Below are 25,476 nucleotides of genomic sequence, written 5' to 3' on the forward strand. Positions count from 1 at the left end.
ACATATTTAGAGCTTCCCCAGTGGCTCAGCAGTAAAGAATCTGCCTGCAATGCAGGAGTCACAGGAGACGCAGGTTCAATCCCTGGGTTGGCAAGATCCCCTGGAGGAGGGCATGGCAACCCACTATAATATTCCTGCGTAGAGAGTCCCATTGGACAGAGGAGCCTGGTGAGCTATAGTCCATGGGGCTGCAAAGAATCTGACACAACTGAAGTGACTTAGCAAGCATGCAGTACGCATTTAAGGCCCCTCCATGTCTTTTCAGGCTTGATATAGCTCATTTCTTCTTAATACCACAGTTCATTTAACTACTTTTAAACATTTCATCAACAGGATGCTTTTTTTCCCCCACTTTCTCCTCAAATTCCCTCAGAATCCTTTCTTTGAAACCAAAGGAAACTTCATTTTCCTTCTTCTAATTAAAAGTATAATTTATATCTCAAATTAACTGGTAGATAAGAAAGAAGGAATAATTCACAGAGCACAAATTTTATAAGGGAGGAAAAATTGTCCATTTTCCTTTTGCCTACAAATCTAAAAAGCAGAGATAATCATGAACCAATCTAATATACATATTATGTTCAATAATCCTAGAACTAAAAGCAAATGTGAATGATTAATATTCAGTAATAAATTCTGTTTCTCACCTGCACCACTTAATGCTGATCTTCTAGAACCAAAAATGCCACCAGAGCGCTGGGTCCCCTCCTCTTGTTCATATTCGCTCTCTAGATTTACAGATTAAAAATTTAGATTACGTTACTTTTAAAAACTTTTAAGTCATGCAGTGAACAGAAAAAAATCAATTTATGGTGCCGTAAGTTAAAAAGATGCAGGATAAAATAATTTAAATTTAACAGGAATCGTAGTGTTTTTGAAGTATCACACAGAAGGATCTTTCCATAAATTATTTCCTTCAATTATACATTACTTTCTCAATATTTTATTAAAATTATCTTATAAAAGTAGTCAGGGCTAATACTACACCAAAATATGATATAAGCAAGTTAAATTCCCTTTGAAAAACAGCACTGTTGCTGCCCCTCAAAATTTCACATTACATAATCTTAGTGCTTATTCTCCACAATAGTATCCCTTGGTACCCACTGCACTCAAATCAAACTTTATCAGTCTTAAACAGCAACCCTGTGGATCTCTTCACTTTTTAAAAAGGGACAATTCACTAATCTGCTACATATCTATTAAATCATTATATCAATTTACGTTTTTAGTTTCACTATTCTGTTCTCCTCTGTTAAGAGAGACATGCATTCCCAAAGTGACTTCAGGAGACAATATCTTAGCACCAAGGAAAGACAACTGGAAAAATTTAGGTAGAAAGCCACACTGGTATAAGAAGGTATAATGGAATCATGAGAATGCCACTTATTTGTAAGGTCAGCCATCTTTATCAAAGCTCTAAAATGCTTCACAGCATGTAATATTAAAGAACTGCACCACACAAACTGTTACAAAGAGTCACATATTCTCATTTAATCTATAAGGAATTACATATGTCTACAAAATAATATTTTGCATAGCATAAGTGATTATGTACCAGCCATTATACTAAACCATTCTCACATAGTCATAACAATCTTATACGTGATAGGTGTTATTTTTAATCATTTCTTTAATAAACGAAGCACAGTATTTGCAATCCACTACTAACTTGGACTTCCTAGACCAAATCCTCCACGGCAACCTCGGAAACTACCTCTTCCACCTCTTCCACCTCTTCTGGACGATCCTGAAGCTTCTGAATCATTGCCGACTTGATAACCTATAATATTAAAACACAAAAACACAAACGACACAAAAACCAACAAAGAAATCTTGGGGACATGGTGGCCACATTAATTTAAGCCTTGCATAATTCAATGACTTTAATATTTTAAGTCATCAACAGATAGTTACTAAAGAGAAATGCTGTGTTTGACCTATAACTGTTCAACTTTACCAGAAAATAAATAAAAGCTATGATCTTTTTTAAAAAATCCACTATTTGCTTTGCAAACAAAACCTAAAAATGACTAAAAAGAAAAAGTGACACCTATAAACACTGTGGTGTTGGAGAAGACTCTTGAGAGTCCCTTGGACTGCAAGGACATCAAACCAGTGAATCCTAAAGTAAATAACTCCTGATTATTCATTGGAAGGACTGATACTGAAGCTGAAACTCCAATATTTTGGCCACCTGATGCGAAGAACTGACTCATTGGAAAAGACCCTGATGCTGGGAAAGATTGAAGATGGGAGGAGAAGGGGATGACAGAGGATGAGATGGCTGGATGGCATCACCGACTCAATGGACATGAGTTTGAACAAGCTATGGGTGTTGGTGATGGACAGGGAAGCCTGGTGTGCTGAGTCCACAGGGTCGCAGACAGCCTGAGTGACTGAACTGAACTGAATGTCCTGAAAATATCAATTAAGTCTAATTGTCCTAATACGTCATCTAGGATCTCTGTTGCCTTATTGATTTTCTGTCTGGAAGATTCGTCCACTGACGTCACTGAGGTGTTGGAATCTCCTCTATTATTGTATTCCCATCCATTTCTTCCTTTAGGTCTGTTAGTATTTGTTTTCTATATTTCAGTTCAGTTCAGTTGGGCAGTCTTGTCTGACTCTTTGTGACCCTACTGGACTTCAGCACGCCAGGCATCCCCGTCCATCACCAACTCCCGGAGTTTACTCAAACTCATGTCCATCAAGTTGGTGATGTCATCCAAACATCTTACCCTCTGTCATCCCCTTCTCCTCCCACCTTCAATCTTTCCCAGCATCAGGGTCTTTTCCAATGAGTCAGTTCTTTGCATCAGGTGGCCAAAGTATTGGAGCCTCAGCTTCAGCATCAGTCCTTCCAATGAATAGCCAGGAGGTATTTGCTTTAGGATTGACTGGCTGAATCTCCTTGCAGTCCAAGGGACTCGCAAGAGTCTTCTCCAACACCACAGCTCAAAAGCATCAATTCTTAAGTGCTCAGCTATCTTTACAGTCCAACTCTCACATCCATACATGACTACTGGAAAGACCAGAGCCTTGACTAGATGGACCTTTGTTGGCAAAGTCTCTGCTTTTTAATATGCTGTCTAGGTTGGTCATAACTTTCCTACCAAGGAGCAAGCACCCTTTAATTTCATGGCGGCAGTCACCATCTGCAGTGATTCTGGAGCCCCCCAAAATAAGGTCAGCCACTGTTTCCACTGTTTCTCCATCTATTTGCCATGAAGTCATGGGACCAGATGCCATGATCTTAGTTTTCTGAATGTTGAGTTTTAAGCCAACTTTTTCACTCTCCTCTTTCACTTTCATCAAGAAGCTCTTTAGTTCTTCTTCACTTTCTGCCATAAGGTTTCGCATCATCTGCATGTCTGAGGTTACTGATATTTCTCCCAGCAATCTTGATTCCAGCTGGTGCTTCCTCCAGCCCAGCGTTTCTCATGATGTACTCTGCATATAAGTTAAATAAGCAGGGTGACAATATATAGCCCTGACGTACTCTTTTTCCTATTTGGAATAAGTCTGTTGTTCCATGTACAGTTCTAATTGTTGCTTCCTGACGTGCATACAGATTTCTCAAGAGGCAGGTCAGCTGGTCTGGTATTGCCATCTCTCAGAATTTTCCACAGTTTATTGTGATCCACACAGTCGAAGGCTTTGGCATAGTCAATAAAGCAGAAATTGGTAATTTTCTGGAACTCTTGTGCTTTTTCGATGATCCAGCAGATATTGGAAATCTGATCTCTGCTTCCTCTGCCTTTTCTAAAACCAGCTTGAATATCTGGAAGTTCACGGTTCACGTATTGGTGAAGCCTCACTTGCAGAATTTTGAGCATTACTTTGCTAGCGTGTGAGATGAGTGTAATTGTGCAGTAGTTTGAGCATGCCTTTCTTTGGGATTGGAATGAAAACTGACCTTTTCCAGTCCTGTGGCCACTGCTGAGTTTTCCAAATTTGCTGGCATGTTGAGTGCAGCACTTTCACAGAATCATCTTCCAGGATTTGAAACAGCTCTACTGGAATTCCATCGCCTCCACTAGCTTTGCTCATAGTGATGCTTCCTAAGGCCCACTTGACTTTGCTTTCCAGGATGTCTGGTTCTACACTCTCGTGATTATCTGGGTCGTGAAGATCTTTCTTGTACAGTTCTTCTGTATATTCTTGCCACCTCCTCTTAATATCTTCTGCTTCTGTTAGGTCCCTACCATTTCTGTCCTTTACTGAGCCAATCTTTGCATGAAATGTTTCCTTGGTATCTCTAATTTTCTTGAAGAGATGTCTAGTCTTTCCCAGTCTATTGTTTTCCTCTATTTCTTTGCACTGATCACTGAGGAAGGCTTTCTTTCTCTCTTTGCTATTCGGTGGAACTCGCATTCTTTGGAATACTTTATTCTTACTCTATTTTATCTTATTTTATGACTACAGATAGGATATCTGCCATACATCTACTAATTGAACTGCACGGAAAGCTGTTAACTTCTGTATGCTGATTTCACAGTCTAACACATTATGATATTATTTTCAGTGGTTGATAAACTGTGTATTCTTGTGGATGTTAGAAATAGATAATCAAGTCATATGCTGTGCTTTCTTGTCAAGGTCCTGTATCTTCAATAACTTTTTTCTGATTGCACTGGCCTTCCACACAACATTAGGTAGAAACGGAGGTGGTGGAGTAGCAGGCAATGATGATGCCCCTCCTGGACTCCTTCATTGGGCCAGTGCACTGTCGCCAGCCCCAGTATGCAACCGGATCATATGTGCATACTCATTTTGAAGAACTGCCCTCGACCAATGGGAGTGGCCTCCATGGGATGCCATGGGAAGTGGTGCCCACCCCATGGAGCAGCCCACAGCCATGTAACCCCATACATTTTTATATGTTCTGTTTGTATAGTCATTCCATTCTAAATATTTCATCATTTCCACATAAATTGCTATTCATAAACTGAGAAATGCAGTTCCCAAAGCACAAGGGTCAGGCGTCTGTTATTGATTTCTACTTTTAATGTATTTTAACAAGTACAAGATATACCTTAATAATTACAATATGGTCTATGATATAAATTTTATGATATATCTTGGGCCTTTCTTTTAGACTTGATAGATTTTCAAATTGTGTATATTTTCTATATGCTGGAAAAGGATCTGTAATTTGTAATTTGGGAATATATCACTTCAAACGCAACTATTAAATCAAGCTTAATAACTGATATTCAAATCTTATATTCAAATCTTCTGTAATCTTACTCATTTCTGCTCTATCAGTTTTTGAAAAATAAAATAGTTTAAAATCCTAATGGTGATTAACTGTTTAACTAGGGTTTGCACATTTTTCCTTATTTCAATTTTTGCCCTGTATATTTTAAGACCATGTTGTTAGATTCAAAGCATGTTCAGAACTATATCTGCCTTAGAGTCTATTTTGTCTATTTCTACATCAGCTTTGTTTAATAATGTACTGATATTTTTTCTCTTTATTCTCAACTCTGCATTGAAATGCTTACATAAAATTACTGATACATGTATTTTTACTCCTATCATCTTATTTTGTGTTTCCTCTTCACTGATTTCTTTCAATGCTTCCTGTTTTCCTTTCTGGCCTTCTATTAGATATCCCCAAAGGCTGTATTCTATTTAATGATTTTACTGACATCCTTCAATGTCACCATGGATATTGAAGCTATTATTAAAATTATTTTCAACCTAATCTCCTTCCTACAAAGTCCTCTCCTCTTTCTACTGTATTTCCTCCACTAGTAAGTTACTTATTTTATTCTTTTTCTGATTACCCCAACTTTTACCATATTTAAGAAATCTTTAATTTCAATCTATTCTCGTTTTTACTAATAAGAACTGACAAAGAACTGTCTTTTCATTTGTTAAAATTTTAGTTCTTTTTATTTCTAAATAACCCTAAATTAATCATCATTATCACTAGCTCATGCAGTCAATATGCTTTCAATTATACCAATATGCTTACGAATTTTGAAATTTTATTTATTTTGGCTCATCATTGCTTCCTACTTTCTTCCAAAGCTCAGTTTCCTTTTTACTAATATGATTTAATAGTTCTTTCCTCAATCCCCTAAAAGTATTAAACATCAACTTTACCCAAAATATTATTTCTAACACCCAAATTATCTGAAAACAGCAGCTTGGGTTCAGAGTTATTCTCCCTTAGTATTCTGAATTCTACCTTATTCTGACCTCTGCCATTACTGAGAAAAATTTATGCTGCTGAATTACTGTTCTTTTATCAGTTCAGTACAGTCTCTCAGTTCTGTCTGACTCTTTGCGACCCGATAGACTGCAGCACACCACGCTTCCTTGTCCACCACCAATTCCTAAAGCTTACTCAAACTCATGTCCATCGAGTCAGGTGACACCATTCAAACATCTCATCTTCTGCCGTCCCCTTCTCCTCCCACTCTCAATCTCTCCCAGCATCAGGGTCTCTTCCAATGAGTCAGTTCTTCGCATCAGGTGGCCAAAGTATTGAAGCTTCAGTTTCAGCATCAGTCCTTCCAATGAATATTTAGGACTGATTTCCTTTAGGATTGACTGGTTTGATCTCCTTGTAGTCCAAGGGACTTTCAGGAGTCTTCTCCAACACCACAGTTCAAAAGCATCAATTTTTCTGAGCTCATTTTTCTTTATAGTCCAACTCTCACATCCATACATGACTCCTGGAAAAACCGTAACTTTCACTAGGAGGACTTTTGTTGGCAAAGTAATGTCTCTGCTTTTTAATATGCTGTCTGGGTCATAGTTTTTCTTCCAAGGAGCAACCGTCTTTTAATTTCATGGCTGCAGTCACTATCGGCAGTGATTCCAGAACCCAAGAAAATAAAGTCTGCCACTGTTTTCCCCATCTATTTGCCATGAAGTGATGGGACCAGATGCCATGATCTTAGTTTTCTGAATGTTGAGCTTGAAGTCAACTCTTTCACTCTCCTCTTTCACTTTCATCAAGAGGCTATTTAGTTCCTCTTCACTTTCTGCCATAAGGGTGGCGTCATCTGCGTATCTGAGGTTATTGATATTTCTACCAGAAATCTTGATTCCAGCTTACACTTCATCCAGCCCGGCATTTCCCATGATGTACTCTGCCTATTAGTTAAATAAGGAGGGTGGCAATATACAGCTTTGAAGTACTCCTTTCCCAATTTGGAACCAGTCCGTTGTTCCACGTCTGGTTCTAACTGTTGCTTCCTGACCTGCAAACAGATTTCTCAGGAGGCAGGTAAGATGGTCTGGTATTCCCAGCTCTTTAAGAATTTTCCACAGTTTGTTGAGATCCACACAGTCAAGGGCTTTGGATTTCCTTTGTGGCTCAGCTGGTAAAGAATCTGCCTTCAATGAAGGAGACCTGCATTCAATCCCTGGGTTGGGAAGATCCCCTGGAGAAGGGAAAGGCTACCCACTCCAGTATTCTTGCCTGGATAGGTGGATCTTTTTCCTCTGGTGGTTTTTCAAAATTTTTTTAATCTCTATAATATTTTTAAAGGGTGTAAATTTGCTATTATTTACCTTGCTCAAGACTCTTATACCTCATTCACTCTGGAAAAGTCTCATCTGTTATCTTTGAACAGTCTCCTCTCCTTCTGTTCCTATTCTCTCCTCTGGAGATATTTAACTATATGCCAGAATAGCAGGGCTTCTTAATCTGTTTTTCACATCTATTAACGGCTTTCATGCTTTACATTTCCGAATTTAGAGAACTTCTACAAATCTACCTTTGGATTCATTTGTTCTATTCATCTGTGTTTAATCTTATTAAATTCAATATGCTTTTAACCACTGAAATCTTTTCTATAAATTCAGTTGCATTCCTTTCCAAATCTACCTTCACCAGTGGACCATCAACAACATAATGCATCAGTACCTCTGGTAGCTATAGCTTAATGATTCTACACACAAATGTCACTTTTCATAATATAACATCAATATTCTTTTAAAGGTAACCTAAGTCCTTCCCATGAACTATATCCTGCATTTTGTAAGGGAGAATCGACAGTTTTGAGCAGCTCTTAAAGATGTCTGGTAACAATCTTTAGAAAAGAATGAATTTATAAATCAATTAAACTTTGGTAAAAGAACAGGAAAATTTTTGTCATTTTTTGAAAAATTACTTATAAGTTTAGTGATGTTACTGAAGCGTCAATATACAAAACTTAACTGTATTTCTTTATACTAACAAACAAAATAAAATTACTAAACAATCTGTATCACTAATATCAGTAAAAATAGCAAAGTAAAGGTCTCCACATGCTGGTACACTAAAGAACAAAATAAATTGTCCAATTAATACTTTCCAAACCAAAAATTAATCCAGGACTTGCATCAACTCAAGGAACATTAAAAAAACAACAAACAACATTAAATGCACTGGTCATAGCAAACACCATCTTCCAACATCACAAGAGATGACTCAACACATGGACATCACTAGAGAGTCAACACCGAAATCAGATTGATTATATTCTTTGTAGCCAAAGATGGAGAAGCTCTATACAGTCAACAAAAACAAGACTGGGAGCTGACTGTGGCTCAGATTGAACTCTTTACTGCAAAATTCAGACTTAAATGGAGGAAAGTGGAGAAAACCACTAAGTCATTCAGTATAACCTAAATCAAATCCCTTACCATTATACAGTGGAAGTGACAAATAGATTCAAGGGATTAGATCTGACAGAGTGCCTGAAGAACTATGGACATGGTTCATGACATTGTACAGGAGGAAGTGATCAAAACCACCCCTGAGAAAAAGAAATGCAAAAAGGCAAAATGGTTGTCTGAGGAGTCCTTGCAAATAGCTGAGAAAAGAAGTGAGAGGAAACCAAGAAAAGGAAAGATATACCCATCTGAACGCAGAGTTCCAAAGAACAACATGGAGAGATAAGAAAGACTTCCTAAGTGAATAATGCAAAGAAACAGAGGCAACCAACAGAATGAGTAAATCTAAAGATCTCTTCAAGAAAATGAGAGAAACCAAGGGAACATTTCATGCAAAGATGGGCACAATAAAGGACAGAAATGATATAGACCTAACAGAAGCAGAAGACATTAAGAAGAGGTGGCATGAATACACAGAAGAACACAAAAAACATCCTAATGACCCGGATAACCACAATGGTGTCATCACTCGCCTAGAGCCAGACATCCTGGAATGTGAAGTCAAGTGGGCCTTAGGAAGCATCACTACAAACAAAGCTAGTGGAGGTGACAGGATTCCAGCTGAGCTATTTCAAATCCTAAAGGATGATGCTGTGAAAGTGCTACACTCAACATGCCAGCAAATTTGGAAAACTCAGCAGTGGCCCCAGGATTGGAAAAGGTCAGTTTTCATTCCAACCCCAAAGAAAGGCAATGCCAAAGAATGTTCAAACTACCATACAATTGCACTCATTTCACGTGTTAGCTAGGTCATGATCAAAATCCTCCAAGCTAGGTTTCAATAATACATGAACCAAGAACTTCCAGATGTTCAAGCTGGATTTAGAAAAGGCAGAGGAACCAGAGGTCAAATTGCCAACAGCTGGTAGATCACAGAAAAAGCAAAAGAATTTCAGAAAAAAAAATCTACTTCTGCTTCACTGATTACACCAAAGCCTTTGACTGTGGATCATAGCAAACTGTGTAAAATTCTTAAAAGAGACAGGAATTCCAGACCATTTTACCTGCCTCCTAAGAAACCTATATACTGGTCAAGAAGCAACAGTTAGAACTGGACATGGAACAACAGACTGGTTCAAAATTGAAAAAGGAGTGCATCAGGATGTATATTGTTACCCTGGTTATTTAACTAATGCCATGTTGGTTGACTCATATGCTGGAATCAAGATTGCCGGGAGAAATATCAATAACCTCAGATATGCAGATGACACCACCCTTATGGCAGAAAGCCAAGAGGAACTAAAGAGCCTCTTGATAAAGGTGAAAAAAGGGGAGTAAAAAAGCTGCTTAAAACTCAACATTCAGAAAACCAAAATCATGGTATCCAGTCCCATAATTTCATGACAAATAGATGGGGAAACAATGGAAACAGTGAGAAACTTTATTTGGGGGGGTTTCTAAAATCACCACAGATGGTGACTGCATCCATGAAATTAAAAGATGCCTGCTCCTTGGAAAAAAAGTTATGAGCAACCTAGACAGTGTATTAAAAAGCAGACACATCACTTTGCCGACAAAGGTCCGTCTAGTCAAAGCTATGGGTTTTCCAGTAGTTATATAGAGATGTGAGAGTTGGACCAGAAAGAAGGCTGAGCACTGAAGAACTGATGATTTTGAACTGTGGTGCTGGTGAAGACTCTTGAGAGTCCCTTGGACTACAAGGAGATCAAACTGGTCGATCCTAAAGGAAATCAATCCTGAATATTCATTGGAAGGACTGATTTTGAAGCTGAATCTCCAAAACTCTGGCCACTTGATGGGAAGAGCTGACTCACTGGAAAAGCCCATGATGCAGGGAAAGACTGAGGGCAGGAGAAGGGGACGACAGAGGATGAGATGGTTGGATGGTATCACCGACTCAGTGTTCATGAGTTTGCACGAGCTCCTAGAGATGGTAAACTACAGGGAAGCCTGGCATCCTGCACTCCTTGGGATCGCAAAGAGTCAGGCACAACTGAACAACAACAACAAAATATTAATGTTTATTAGAAACAAAATGTTAATTAAAAATAGAAAATATTTTTTTAAAATAGGTTGATTCTCCAATATTGTCAAAATGGCCATTCTACCCAAAGCAATCTATAGATTCAATGCAATCCCTATCAAGCTACCAACGGTATTTTTCACAGAACTAGAACAAATAATTTCACAATTTGTATGGAAATACAGAAAACCTCGAATAGCCAAAGTAATCGTGCGAAAGAAGAATGGAACTGGAGGAATCAACCTGCCTGACTTCAGGCTATACTACAAAGCCACAGTCATCATGACAGTATGGTACTGGCACAAAGACAGAAATATAGATCAATGGAACAGAACAGAAAGCCCAGAGATAAATCCACGAACCTATGGACACCTTATCTTTGACAAAGGAGGCAAGGATATACAATGGAAAAAAGACAACCTCTTTAACAAGTGGTGCTGGGACAACTGGTCAACCACTTGTAAAAGAATGAATCTAGAACACTTTCTGACACCATACACAAAAATAAACTCAAAATGGATTAAAGATCTAAATATAAGACCAGAAACTATAAAGCTCCTAGAGGAGAACATAGGCAAAACACTCTCCGACATAAATCACAGCAGGATCCTCTATGACCCACCTCCCAGAATATTGGAAATAAAAGCAAAAATAAACAAATGGGACCTAATGAAACTTAAAAGCTTTTGCACAACAAAAGAAACTATAAGTAAGGTGAAAAGAAAGCCCTCAGATTCGGAGAAAATAATAGCAAATGAAGCAACAGACAAAGGATTAATCTCAAAAATATACAAGCAACTCCTGCAGCTCAATTCCAGAAAAATAAATGACCCAATCAAAAAATGGGCCAAAGAACTAAACAAACATTTCTCCAAAGAAGACATACAGATGGCCAGCAAACACATGAAAAGATGCTCAACATCACTCATTATTAGAGAAATGCAAATCAAAACCACAATGAGGTACCATTACATGCCAGTCAGGATGGCTGCTATCCAAAAGTCTACAAGCAATAAATGCTGGAGAGGATGTGGAGAAAAGGGAACCCTCTTACACTGTTGGTGGGAATGCAAACTAGTACAGCCGCTATGGAAAACAGTGTGGAGATTCCTTAAAAAACTGGAAATAGAATTGCCATATGACCTAGCAATACCACTCCTGGGCATGCACACTGAGGAAACCAGATCTGAAAGAGACATGTAAACCCCAGTGTTAATGGCAGCACTGTTTATTATAGCCAGGACATGGAAGCAACCTAGATGCCCATCAGCAGATGAATGGATAAGGAAGCTGTGGTACATATACATCATGGAATATTACTCAGCCATTAAAAAGAATTCATTTGAAGCAGTTCTAATGAGATGGATGAAACTGGAGCCCATTATACAGAGTGAAGTAAGCAGAAAGATAAAGACCATTACAGCATACTAACACATATATATGGAATTTAGAAAGATGGTAATGATAACCCTATACGCAAAACAGAAAAAGAGACACAGATGTACAGAACAGACTTTTGGACTCTGTGGGAGAAGGCGAGGGTGGGATGTTTCGAGAGAATAGCATGTATATTATCTATGGTGAAACAGATCACCAGCCCAGGTTGGATGCATGAGACAAGTGCTCGGGCCTGGTGCACTGGGAAGACCCAGAGGAATCGGGTGGAGAGGGAGGTGGGAGGGGGGATCGGGATGGGGGACACATGTAACTCCATGGCTGATTCATGTCAATGTGTGACAGAACCCACTGCAATGTTGTGGAGTATTTAGCCTGCAACTAATAAAAATAAATGAAAAAAAATAAAATAAAATAGGCTGATTCTCAGTAAGAGCTGTGATTTTTATGGCATATTTTAACTTACCCCAGTCAATTCCCTGACAATTCCTCTTCTAAACATATACCCCAAACATGCAAGAACGGTGACTCAAACAGATAATTGTTTATGAATATTCAAAGAAGCATTATACACAACAGACAAAAGTAGTTAGAAACCCAAGGGTACATCAACTTTTGAATGGAATTTTATTTTTACTTATATACTTTTTTTCACTTATTTTTATTAGTTGGAGCCTAATTACTTTACAATATTGTAGTTGTTTTTGCCATACATTGACATGAATCAGCCATGGATTTACATGTGTTCCCCATCCTTAATCCCCCTCCAGCCTCCCTCCCCATCCTATCCCTCTGGATCATCCCAGTGCACCAGCCCCCAGCACTTTTCTCGTGCATCCCACCTGGACTGACAATCTGTTTCACACTTGATAATATACATGTTTTGATGCTGTTCTCTCAGATCATCCCACCCTCGCCTTCTCCCATAGAGTCCAAAAGTCTGTTCTGTACATCTGTGTCTCTTTTTCTGTCTTGCATATAGGGTTATCATTACCATCTTTCTAAATTCCATATATATGCACTAGTATACTGTATTGGTGTTTATCTTTCTGCCTTACTTCACTCTGTATAATGGGCTCCAGTTTCATCCATCTCATTAGAACTGATTCAAATGTATTCTTTTAAATGGCTGAGTAATATTCCATTGTGTATATGTACCATAGCTTCCTTATCCAATCGTCTGCTGATGGGCATCTAGGTTGCTTCCATGTCCTGGCAATTATAAACAGTGCTGCAATGAACACTGGGGTACATGTGCTTCTTTCAGATCTGGTTTCATCGTGTGTATGCCCAGGAGTGGGATTGCTGGCTCATATGGCAGTTCTATTTCCAGGTTTTTAAGGAATCTCCACACTGTTCTCCCTAGTGGCTGTACTAGTTTGCATTCCCACCAACAGTGTAAGAGGGTTCCCTTTTCTCCAACCCTCTCTAGCATTCACTGCTTGTAGACTTTTGGATAGCAGCCATTCTGACTGGTGTATAATGATACCTCACTGTGGTTTTGATTTGCATTTCTCTAATAATGAGTGATGTTGAGCATATTTTCATGTGTTTTTTAGCCATCTGTATATCTTCTTTGGAGAAATGTCTGTTTGGATCTTTGGCCCATTTCTTAATTGGGTCATTTATTTTTCTGGATTTGAGCTGCAGGACTTGCTTGTATATTTTTGAGATTACTCCTTTGTCTGTTTCTTTGTTTTTTTTAAGAGTACACCTACAATGGAATAGTACTGTTGCTACTGTTAAGTCACTAAATCATCTCTGACTCTTCTGCAACCCCATGGCCTGTAGCCCACCAGGCTCCCCTATTCATGGGATTACCAAGGCAAGAATACTGGAGTGGGTTGCCATTTCCTCCTCCAGGAGATCTTTCTGACCCAGGGATCCAACCTGCATCTCCTACATTAGCAGGAGGGTTTTTTACCACTGAGCCAGCCACCAGGGAAGCCCACAATGGAACAGTATGCCATAAAAAGGAATGAAGTTCTGATACATGCAACCACATAACACTGAAAATGCTGAGACTAAGTGAATGAAGCCAAACACAAAACAGCAAGACTGAGAGGAAGAGGTATGTGGAGTTACTGCTACATGGATATAAGCTCTGCTTGTGTGATGAAGAAGTTTTAGAAATACACAGGGGTGATAACAGAACAACACTGCACAAATATTCAGTGCCACTGAATTATACATCCATAGCTGAAATGACAAACTTTATGCTAAGTTATTTTACCATAATAAAAACAGAAAAAATTTAAAATTTAATGAAAAATATTCACCTACACATCGAAGGGGGCTTCCCTGGTGGCTCAGCAATAAAGAACCCGGAGACGCAGATTCCATCCCTGGGTCTGGAAGATTCCCTAGAGGAGCGCACGGCAACCCACTCCAGTATTCTTGCTGGCAAAATTCCCATGGATAAAGGAGAATGTCGGGCTACAGTCCATAAGGTCGCAAAGAGTCAGACACGACTGAAGCAACAAACATCTAAGAAGCTTAATAAACTGCAAGTTGGATATATTTCAAGAGCTCCAGACCTATACATGTCAATATATAACATGAACAAATGGTGCTGGGACAACTGGTCAGTCACACGCCAAATAATTAAGTTGGACCCTTATTCCACACCATATACAAAAATGAACTCAAAGACCTTAAATGTAAGAGCAGAGTGAAAACTATAAAATTCTTAGAAGGAAAGAAGTGAAAACCTGCATGACCTACGGACAGGCAAGGGTTTTCTATATGATATCAAGAGAACAAGCAACAAAAACAAAAATACTGGATTGCATCAAAATTTAAAACTTTTGTGCTTCAAAGGATACCATCAAGAAAGTTTAAAAAAACAACCACAGAAAGGGAGAAAATATTTGCAAATCATGTTTCTGATAGCCCTTGTATCAAGAATATATAAAGAATTCTTAAAACAAAAAGATAAATAACCCTGATTTTTTTTTAATGGGCAAAAGTTATGAATAGCATTTCTTCAAAGAATGTATACAAATGACCAATATACACATGGAGAGCTGCTCAACATCACAGTCACCAGGAAATACAGATCAAAATCACAATGATACAAGGATATGTTGTGCAACTCAGGGGATACAGCCAATGTTTCATAATAACTATAAATGGAGTATAACCTTTAAAAGGTATGAATCACTACATTTTGTTACCTGTAATTTACATAATATTATACATCAACTATATGTCAATCATAAAAAATCATGAGATACCACTTTATATCCATTACAATGACTATAGTCAAAAAGACAAACACTAGCAAGCCTCACCAAAAGAAATGTACTTGAATGTTCAGAGAAGCAGTTTCAGAACAGTCCAAAACTCTTCATATTTACAAAATCCAAGTACCCATCATTAGCAGGAGAACAAAAGAACACTATACAGCAATAATGATCTTCAACTGCAACCAACAATAAGACAGTCTCACAACTACATTAAGAGGAAGACAGACACAAAAAGATTACATACTATGTGATTCTATTTATATTAAGTACAAAATTTTTAAAAATTTATGCTGCTACAAGTCAGAATAGAGATTAACTAGAAGGGCAGTGCTAGTGACTAAAAATGAGCATGAAAGGGGTTTTTGAGGACCTAGTAATTTCTACTCCTGATCTGGGTGCTTGGGAAAACACAGAACCCAGGTGTCTTCAGTTACTGAAAAATCACTGAGCTGCATACATTTATGACATATGCACCTACCTGTTCCTGTATGACATCATACTTCAACATAAACTTAGATACGGTTCTATTTACACACACCTCTGTATTTACTGAGTGACCACCGTGTCACACACAAATTTTCTACCTTCAAATGTGTACATCTAAAGAAAATAGCAATCAGGGACACCCTACTAGTCAACCTACACTAGTCAATAAGCCAGGATCAAGCACAAAGGGCTACAACTGGCTTTTCACTGCTTTACTTAAATATGAACTAAAATGATTTAAAGAAAACTAAATAGTAAGAAAGCCAGGCACTGTTCTGCAGAAAATCAAACATTTTAAATAAGAGCTATGTTTTAGGAACATTTGTGTCAAACCTGCTTGTTAAAGGGGGAAGGAGAGCAATGTTAAAAGAGGAGTCTGTTTCTTAGCTAAACGTCTGCCCCATCACTGCAGGCACCCCTGCAATTGCCATTAAAGACTCAACTTAGGAGATAAATAAGCCATCCCTCATTCACCACCAAATTCCTACTCCCCTCACAACTCAACCAAGGCTACAGTGAAATCCACAGCAAGTCTCAGCTTCACTAGGAAGGCCTGCTAGTCAATGATCTAGTCAATCAGCCAATCATTTAATAAGCAAGGGAAAAGGACATCCCCAAGTTGCAGCAAAAACTAAAGTTCTATCATAAATATATTTGCACACTTATAGCAAATTTATAAGTTCACTGTGGTTTTTCGTGGGTATTGTTGCTATTTTAACATGTCTGCCTATAGATAATCCAGAACTGAGCATGATAATTTTTATACCATCTCACCTCAAGGATTAGCAAGGATTGCAGGATTAGCAAGTATGGCAATTAATCTACAATTTCTCCCTTCCCCCATATCTCCAATGTCCCTACTCAGAGACAAAGACATCCCAGGTTATCTATACCATGACTGACCAAAATTCACACAGTCCCGCCTGTTGTACTTCATAGAACACTCTAGAGGTCTTAGGAAAAGACAAATCCAGTGACAGAAGGAGAGACACCTACTGAATATTAACTCAAGTATTAACAGCATAAAGGATATGCCAAAGTATTTTTCTTGAAAGGTTTTCACCACCAGAATTTTTCTTTCAGCTCTTCCAAAATCAATTTTTCAGTTTAACTTCTGTCTTAAGTACAAGTTGTTCCAAAACATGGTCCTTACCGCCTCTCTTGGAAAACACTCTGTTCCGTGTTTGATTATCTTCACAGTCATTACTAGACTCTTGATAAAAAATTTAACATGTGAATAGCATCTAAATAATTACTGCAGTATTTATATTATTGTAGTATCTAAATAGTACTGTCACAAGATAAATTACCAAGAAAAAATAAATATATTCATAAGTTAACATGTGAACAAAATTTTAAATTTTAAAATAACAACAAAATACACATTATTCAGTCAGTTCTTTTTAAAAATCACCTACTATAAAAAATCACCTAATATACCTAAATACTAAAGGTTAAGCATGTATCTGTCATGTTCTAAGCACAACCAAAAAATATGAATTTCATAAATGTCATGAAACAGTTTCAGAAATATCTGAACATTTGAGTACTCAATCGGATCTCAGACATGCGTAACTATTATATTTTTAATGTCATCATTATTTCTGTAAATTGCCTTTCTTAATAAACCTGAGACATTAGTGTTTTTTTAATATATGCAAAGTTTCCCCCATCCATCCTAATGGAAGCATTTGGGGATATCCTGGCTTTCTGTTCTTAGTAATATTATTAAGTAACATTACCAGAGTTTCTGCATAGTAGTATGAGGATCACTACACTGAAGGATGACTAAAAATTATCAGGAAAGTTGGTTAAAAATAAATTTTCATAACCCACCCTAGAGATATGTGTTTTGAATGTGCAGAGTGACATCAAGGAATGAACAATTTTTCTAAATTAAAAAAATTATACATTATTGATATAATGTTCAGTAATAACTTTAAGCTTTCTAGAAGATTCCAATAAAACCATATTTGGAAAATACCAAGATGGTTTCAAGGAATCTTTGTACATATCACTAACATTTAGTACCGGAGAACTTTAGATCCCAGTGATGACATATGTGGCTAACCAGATTAAAAGTTATCAGTTGTTTATATACAAAAGTACTAATCCACTCAATTAATATTGATTTATAATAAAGAATGACCCACAGCTCTTGTTGCAGGCTCCTATTTGAGATGATATCAACAATTGACCATACTCCTGAAGAGTCATTTAACACCAAGACAACCTTCTCAGAAGCAAGATTTCATACAAGGGAACTGAAGAGGAAAGAATGAATTCTGGAAAGATTCTTAGAATAATCTGGAATAATGGAATTATTAGTTGATGATATAATAATTCATCATCATCTGGAATAATGATGATGGTAGCTAACATTTATTGCCATATACGAAAGAAAACCTATGAATTAATTTGGGACCTGACAAGGAGAAAGACACCTCACATAACCTTTGGCCAACTGTTCTCCTAAAACAAACTTAGTTATTTTGACCACATTGGGAATTAAAATAGACTAATGACATTAGGAGAAGTTGGGTGAGGAGTACAATTACATTAGAGGCAAGGTGAAGGAAATCTTCTGTACTATTTTTGAAACTTCTTGAGTCAAACGATTTCAAAATAAAAAGTTATTTAAAGAGAAATTATCTCTGTAGAGTTAAAAATAAAGCTAAGCACAAACAAAAATGAGATAATGATCCCAAGATTAGTTATAATCTATTAATTATAAGAAATAATGTAATAACAACACATTTAACTTAGTATGTCTGACACTCTTCTAAATGAATTCTATTTTAACTTTTTAAATCTTCACAAAAACCTTATGAGGTGGGTATTATCCTCAATTTATAAGCAGAGAAAAAGAAATACAAAGTTAAACATGTTTTTTTAAGATAATACAACTGACAGGAAGAGAAGGATCTGGGTCTCAAACCCCAGGTGTCTGATTCCAAAATCTGAGCTCCTTCTTGCTATACTGTACCAGCTAAGGGACACAAGATACAGGAAAAATAATCACAAAATACACTATATATCTGTGTGCAGAGAAAAAAAGCTTCTATCATGATAGCAAACCCTGCTTTTTAAGTTATAAAGACTCCATAGATCAGTGGTTACCAAATCAAAGAGGCATCAGAGTCATCAGGGAGGCTTTTAAATACAGGAGCCAGGGCCTCACTCAAATCTCCTCAGTCAGGTTCTCTTGGGAAAGTATTATTAATTATTTAAGTCTATCTTCTGCTAACAATATCCTCACCATTTTCTGTATTCCTCCAAACCAGAGTGTCAGTACTTTTACATAAATGTCTTTGATCTCAGCAATGATCCAGTCTCGAATCCTTTTCCACTGGAAATACTTATTTGAGTCTGAATAAGGACCTACACGCCCCAAATTGTATTTATATATGAAAGTGAAATTTTGCTTCCTGACTTGCTCTACTATCCTCTTTTTCTTAAGGTAACACAGCATTCAAAATTGTCCTGCATAGATTAGTTAAGATAGATGACAACAGCCCAGATGAGGAAGGCTGAATTCTTGGTTAAGGCTCTGCCTATCCTACTTTGGTCACAAAGAGTCAGACACAACCGAGCGACTGAACTGAACTGAACTGATACTGCTTTGGGGCTTCTGTGGTGGCTGAACTGGTAAAGAATTTGCCTGCAATGTGGGAGACCTGGGTTGGGAAGATCCTCTGGAGAAGGGAACGGCTAACCACTCCAGTATTCTGGCCAAGAGAAGTCACGGATGAAGCACAAGCTGGAATCAAGACAGCTGGGAGAAGTATCAATAATATCAGATATGCAGATGATGCCACCCTTATGGCAGAAAGCCAAGAGGAACTAAAGAGCCTCTTGATAAAAGTGAAAGAGAGTGACAAAGCTGGCTGAAAACTCAATATTCAAAAAACAAAGATCATGGTATCTGGTCCCATCACTTCATGGCAAACAGACAGGGAAACAATGGAAACAGTGGCTGACTTTATTTTCTTGGGCTCCAAAATCACTGCAGATGGTGACTGCAGCCATGAAATTAAAAGACGCTTGCTCCTTGGAAGAAAAGCTATGACCAACCTAGACAGCACATTAAAAAGCAGACACATTACCTTGCCAACAAAGGTCCATCTAGTCAAAGCAATGGTTTTTCCACTAGTCATGTATGAATGTGAGTTGGACCATAAAGAAAGCTGAGCATCAAAGATGCTTTCAAACTGTGGTATTGGAGAAGACTCTTGAGAGTCCCTTGGACTGCAGGGAGACCAAACTAGTCAATCCTAAAGGAAGTCAGTCCTGAATATTCATTGGAAGGACTGACGCTGAAGCTGAAGCTCCAATACTTTGGCCACCTGACGCCAAAGAATTGACTCATTAGAAAGGACCCGGATGCTGAGAAAGATTGAAGGCAGGAGGAGAAGGGGACGACAGAGGATGAGACGGTTGGATAGCATCACTGACTGGATGGAAATGAGTTTGAGCAAGTTCCAGGAGTTGGTGATGGACAGGAAAGCCCTGCGTGCTGCAGTTCATGGGGTCGCAAAGAGTCGGACACGACTGGGCGACTGAACTGACTGATATGTGCCTTATAAAACCGTGTTTAAATAAATTAGAGTTGGAACAGACTAAGATAATTTTATTTCCTCCTTAGCATGGATTCTAGACACTAAATTCTTAAGTCACTACGAAAAACAGTGAACTTACCTCTCCAGAAATCAGAGCTATCACCTTCTTCAAACTTGTTATTTGAAAAACCTACACGAAACATAAAATTAAACTTGTAAATTTCGGAAAACAACTACCTAAATCAAATGACCAAAAACCAATTTCTTCTGCAGAAGAAAGAGAAACACCTTACAGGGACTGCTAGTTATGATGTCCCTTTAAAACTATATAAATTGCATACAACTATATATATAAATAGTGAATGAGAATGCAGGTGCATTGTATGACAACTTCTGCCTTGTGTCAGTTTATTAAGATTAAAATACCAGCCAATCTTATATTACCTGAAATGTTACATATTCCTTCATATGTACATGAGTGAAACATGGGTATGTGTTGTGTGTATCTCACTATAACCACTATGTACTTTCTATTCAAAATATCAAATTTTTATGAATTTTATAAATTATACTTTCATCTGCTGGAGGAAAACTAAATTACAATCCAATATCATATCATTTTTTCCTTCTCAGTATCAAGGAAATTCTACCAACTTCTGTTTATAAAATTTTAAAAACAATCTTTCACCAAACTCTGCTTTCAAATTTCTCGTTTAATAAAACCTTATGTCAAGATCTATGCATCTATGGAACATATAGATGTAGCTCTAAAATTCACTTTAAAATTATCTATCAGTAATATTTCATACATTTTTAAAAATATGAGTTTTAATCAAATGATCTTTTAGGTACCTGAGTAACTACAAGTTACTCAGATAATGTAACTTAAAAATTAAATGTCAATACGCAATGTCTCTCAATCATGATCTAATTTAAATAATAAAATATATTAAATTATGGCTTCAATAGTACAGAGACCAATCAATTACTGTTTGAGAGACATTAAGTTTATATGCAAAGTGTCTACATATCAAGTCATTTAACATCTCAGGCTCAACAAAATCTCATGTTCCAGCATTAAACTCCAGAGACATTTAACACACAGTTAGCATATTAAAAAGTAAGTATCAGGCCACATATGGCCTCTATATATGAATGGATAACACTTTTTCCTTAAGCAGATATATAATTTCAAAATAAAGACAATCCCTACAAAAAGAGTATATATAACAAAACAGACTTTTTGGTTATTTCATTTATTTAAATACTTGCAAGTTTTGAAGTTGGTTCAGAAAAAGATTACACTCTACTGCCCTCTACAATTGCCCCTTCCCCTCCATATACCTGTCCCAGAAAAGTCAAGTGCTGAGTCTCCAAAATGCTTGAGAAGTCTTCCATCTATGTACTATTGGTTTTGATCTTAAACTCTACACAAATTCTACTTTATAGTTTTTAAATTTTTTTAGACACAAAACACAAATTCAAAACTTCTACTGGTTCTTTTGGAGAAGGAAATGGCAACCCATTCCAGTATTCTTGCCTGGAGAATCCCGTGGACAGAGGAGCCTGGCGGGCTACAGTCCACGGGGTCGCAAGAGTCAGACACAACTTGGACAGAGGAGCCTGGCAGGCTACAGTCCACGGAGTTGCAAGAGTCAGACACAGCTTAGCGACTAAACCACTGCCACCGGTTCTTTGTTCAAGTAAAGATGGAAACTCGGATTCACCCCTGGAAGTTTAAGATGGATCTCTTGCTGCAAGAGCAGGGCAAGGAAGTCGTGAGTACAGGAGAAAAGAGGTGGGGTTCACCTGTGGGGTAAATCAATTTGATGAGATGCTGCAACAAGTAGCATGGCTATTAAAAAGGAAAACAAGAAAACTAAGTAGAATAGCAAACACATCCAAAGCAGCATAAAGTGTTGCTCTGAACTATGATTAGGAAACTGAAAGCACTCCCTTGTGATCTCCATAAACTCTTGGGAAAGGCACACACTTCCTATGTATGTTAAAAGGAAACAGTACTCAAAGACTATAAGGTATCACTTAAGTTTCAATTGAAAGACATCATAAGCAGATTACCTCTGTTTCCAAAACTCTTTCCAACTCCAAAACCACCCACTCTGGACGTATTCTCTCTCTTATTAGACTCACCAGGATCTGAAAAGGTTCAGATACAATTAAAACTTTTTAAAGTGTAAAATCAAGTGTGTCATCAATAACTAGGAATTAAATGAATCTGTGTGGTGAGGGAACTTCCAAGGATGAGGAGAGAGTATTACAGGAACTTATGAAATTAAAATATGCCTGCAACTTCTTTTTAAAAAATTCTTACATTATACCAAAGTAAAAACGTAAATATACTACTGCTGAAATACAGCTCTCAACTACTTGCTATTCTACTAGAGAACTTTAACCAAGAAATTCAATTCTACAATTGAACTCTATTCAATTCAACTCTCATTTTCTATATACTGAAACCTCACCCTGACAGATCCAGCTATTTACATTATACCTCTATGTGAAAGTCACTGCTAATGAAAATTCTATACTCTTGTCCTATTGTTATTCATTATTTATTCATTTTTAAAAAAATATTATTTATTTGGCTGCACCAGGTCTTAGCTGCATCATGAGAACTCTTAGTTGCAGCATGTGGGATCTAGTTCCCTGACCAAGGATCAAACCAGGGCCCCTGGTATTGGCTGCATAAGTCTTAAGTCACTGGACCACCAGGGAAATCCCTATTCATTTTTCTAGTACTTAAATCACACTCAATCTACTTTTTAAAATTAGAATTAAGAAGGCGATATATAATAACGAAAAATGCTAAGAATACCACTTCTCTTTACCTCCCACTCCACAGTATTTCCCCATATCAACCTTCTTAGTTTTATATTCTACTATACAACTCTGAACACCCAACATTTTAATTCATAAAACAACTTTCCATACTCCACGCTGTGAACTTCTAATATCTTCTATTTCCTACACGCTATTCCTTCAGCATGACATTCCTTGCTTTCCTATTTTTCCTAGCAAAATTCTTTTCACTCTTCAAAAGCCTGATTCAAAACCCACCTCTCCTGTGAAGTCCTCCTTCAGTCCTCTAACTGTAATCAATTCATCAATCACATTCCCACAGCATACTATGTGTATCTCTTTTAAAGCAATATTTCTTTCCATGTGCTTCTCTACCACGAAATTAAGAATTTTGAGGGCAGAGTTTCTATGGCAAGCAGCACAGTTATTTAAAACATAAACTTAAGCACCCCAAACATCACAAATAGCCACTTTAAACTCTCATTGGGATAATTATCATAATCTTGTGATTTTCACAAATTGTCTTCCCTACATCTATAATATCCCAATACAGAGGAGCTAAGAGATGTGTGAAACTCCTAATGCCACATGCAAAACTGCGTATATGCAACTATCAGTACTTTTATCAGATTCTAAAAAAGCACGTGATTCAGGAAGTTAAGGCTTTTTAGGCCATGCTTCACAGAAGATAAAAAGCAAATCAATATATATTTTAGGTAATTAAAAGTCAATTTTAAAACCATGTTACTAGATATATCCAAGTTGTGAGAAAAAATACCATAAAGATTGAAACAAACTAGAATGGTAAACTGAATCATTTGGGAAAGGTATGGTTCTTCTATAAATTTCCAGGATTATATGCAGTATTAAAGAGAACTTTTTTTTTCTTAAATATTATCGGAGTATAGTTAATTTACAATTTTGTGTTAGTTTCAGGTATACAAAGTGATTCAGTGTACATATACATATATTCATTCTTTTTCAGATTTTTTCAAAGATAACTTTTAAAGCATCAATATTCACAGTTTCGATCAGAAATTTAATGTATTTAAATCTGCAACATATTCAATTAACAATTCATAGTAAAATCTCAGTGATGGTTTTCTCATTTAAAAAGGCTCTAGTCAACAATGTTTAGAAGTCTGCATCAAAAAATATCATTCTAAATTAGGATTTTAAAATATATCCAAATATTAAGTAGTTCCCTGAGTGTCGTATTAAGGTATTTGTTACTTTTTAGTACTAGCAAACAGAATACACACTTGAATCTCTAAGCACAACTATATGGTCCAAAACATTAATGCCTCTTATTTAACATGCAGGCTTAAAAATAAAAAAAATATATATGCATCTTCAACAAATTTCATTAGTAGAAGAAATATGTCAAAACATAAAATTCACACTTATGTTAACTTTATCTTAAAAAATTAAGTTTTCCAAGTAGCAAATGCAATACCATATACCAACATTCAGTTTCCAATGAATAAAAATATATACAAATACCAAAGTTTTTCAAAAACTAACATTTAATATATTCAAGAATAAGTGTCATGTATATTTAAAACTATTAACCCTAGCTTAGGGCCCCATAAGAGAAATTTATTTAAAAATCCATATGACCATTTGAGGTTCTAATAGTATTTTGTTGCACTATAATAAAACACAGTGCACAATATTTTCAGCATTTTAATAACAAATCTAAAAATGGAAAGGAGGAAACTATTTGGTGTGTCATTATCTGTCACATCTAGTGCTGGTTGTTCTGAAAGTGACAATAAAAACTTTCAATTTTGGGAAAACAACCTCTTAATACTAGTGAGCTAACAAAACTGTTTCACATACTGCCTTTTTGTGAGAAACATAAAACTTAAGGAAAAGGGCCTTCACACTTCAGTCTCTGGAGTTTCTCCCATTCCTCCCATGCCAATGGGAACAATAACCATCAACACATCAAGAAGCAGCTCTGGGAAGCAACTCTCTTTAACCAATCTACCCATCTAATCAATTCAACTATTTCCTACTATCTTAAAATGTAAAACAGTGAAAAGAATACTGGTATTAAAAGAAATTCATCATCCCAACAAAGGCTACTGTACACTAAGTTATATCAGATTTAACCTTGCACTAAACAGCCATAAAAGCCTCTATTCATTCCACTATTCACCTATTATAACAGATGATTAAAGAAAGATACTTACTTCTGTTTCCCAAACTCCTCCCAGAGGCAAATCCACTTCTCATGAAATGATCTCTTCGAGATGATCCATCACCCATTTCTAAAGTAAATAACATTTGAAGCAAG

At 36.9% G+C, this 25,476-nt stretch overlaps 1 protein-coding gene across 3 annotated transcripts in view; it reads right to left on the reverse strand.

The window, feature by feature from the left end:
• LOC122689685 (probable ATP-dependent RNA helicase DDX4) overlaps positions 1-25,476 on the reverse strand; it is a 727,334-nt gene that overhangs the window by 684,098 nt on the left and 17,760 nt on the right. For all 3 annotated transcript variants that reach the window (XM_043896317.1, XM_043896316.1, XM_043896318.1), the window contains one exon: positions 25,373-25,450. In XM_043896317.1, the coding sequence (XP_043752252.1) occupies positions 25,373-25,450 (78 nt within the window). The remainder of the gene's footprint in view (positions 1-25,372; positions 25,451-25,476) is intronic.

The sequence above is a fragment of the Cervus elaphus genome, chromosome X (assembly GCF_910594005.1).
Source record: "Cervus elaphus chromosome X, mCerEla1.1, whole genome shotgun sequence".
NCBI lineage: Eukaryota > Metazoa > Chordata > Mammalia > Artiodactyla > Cervidae > Cervus > Cervus elaphus.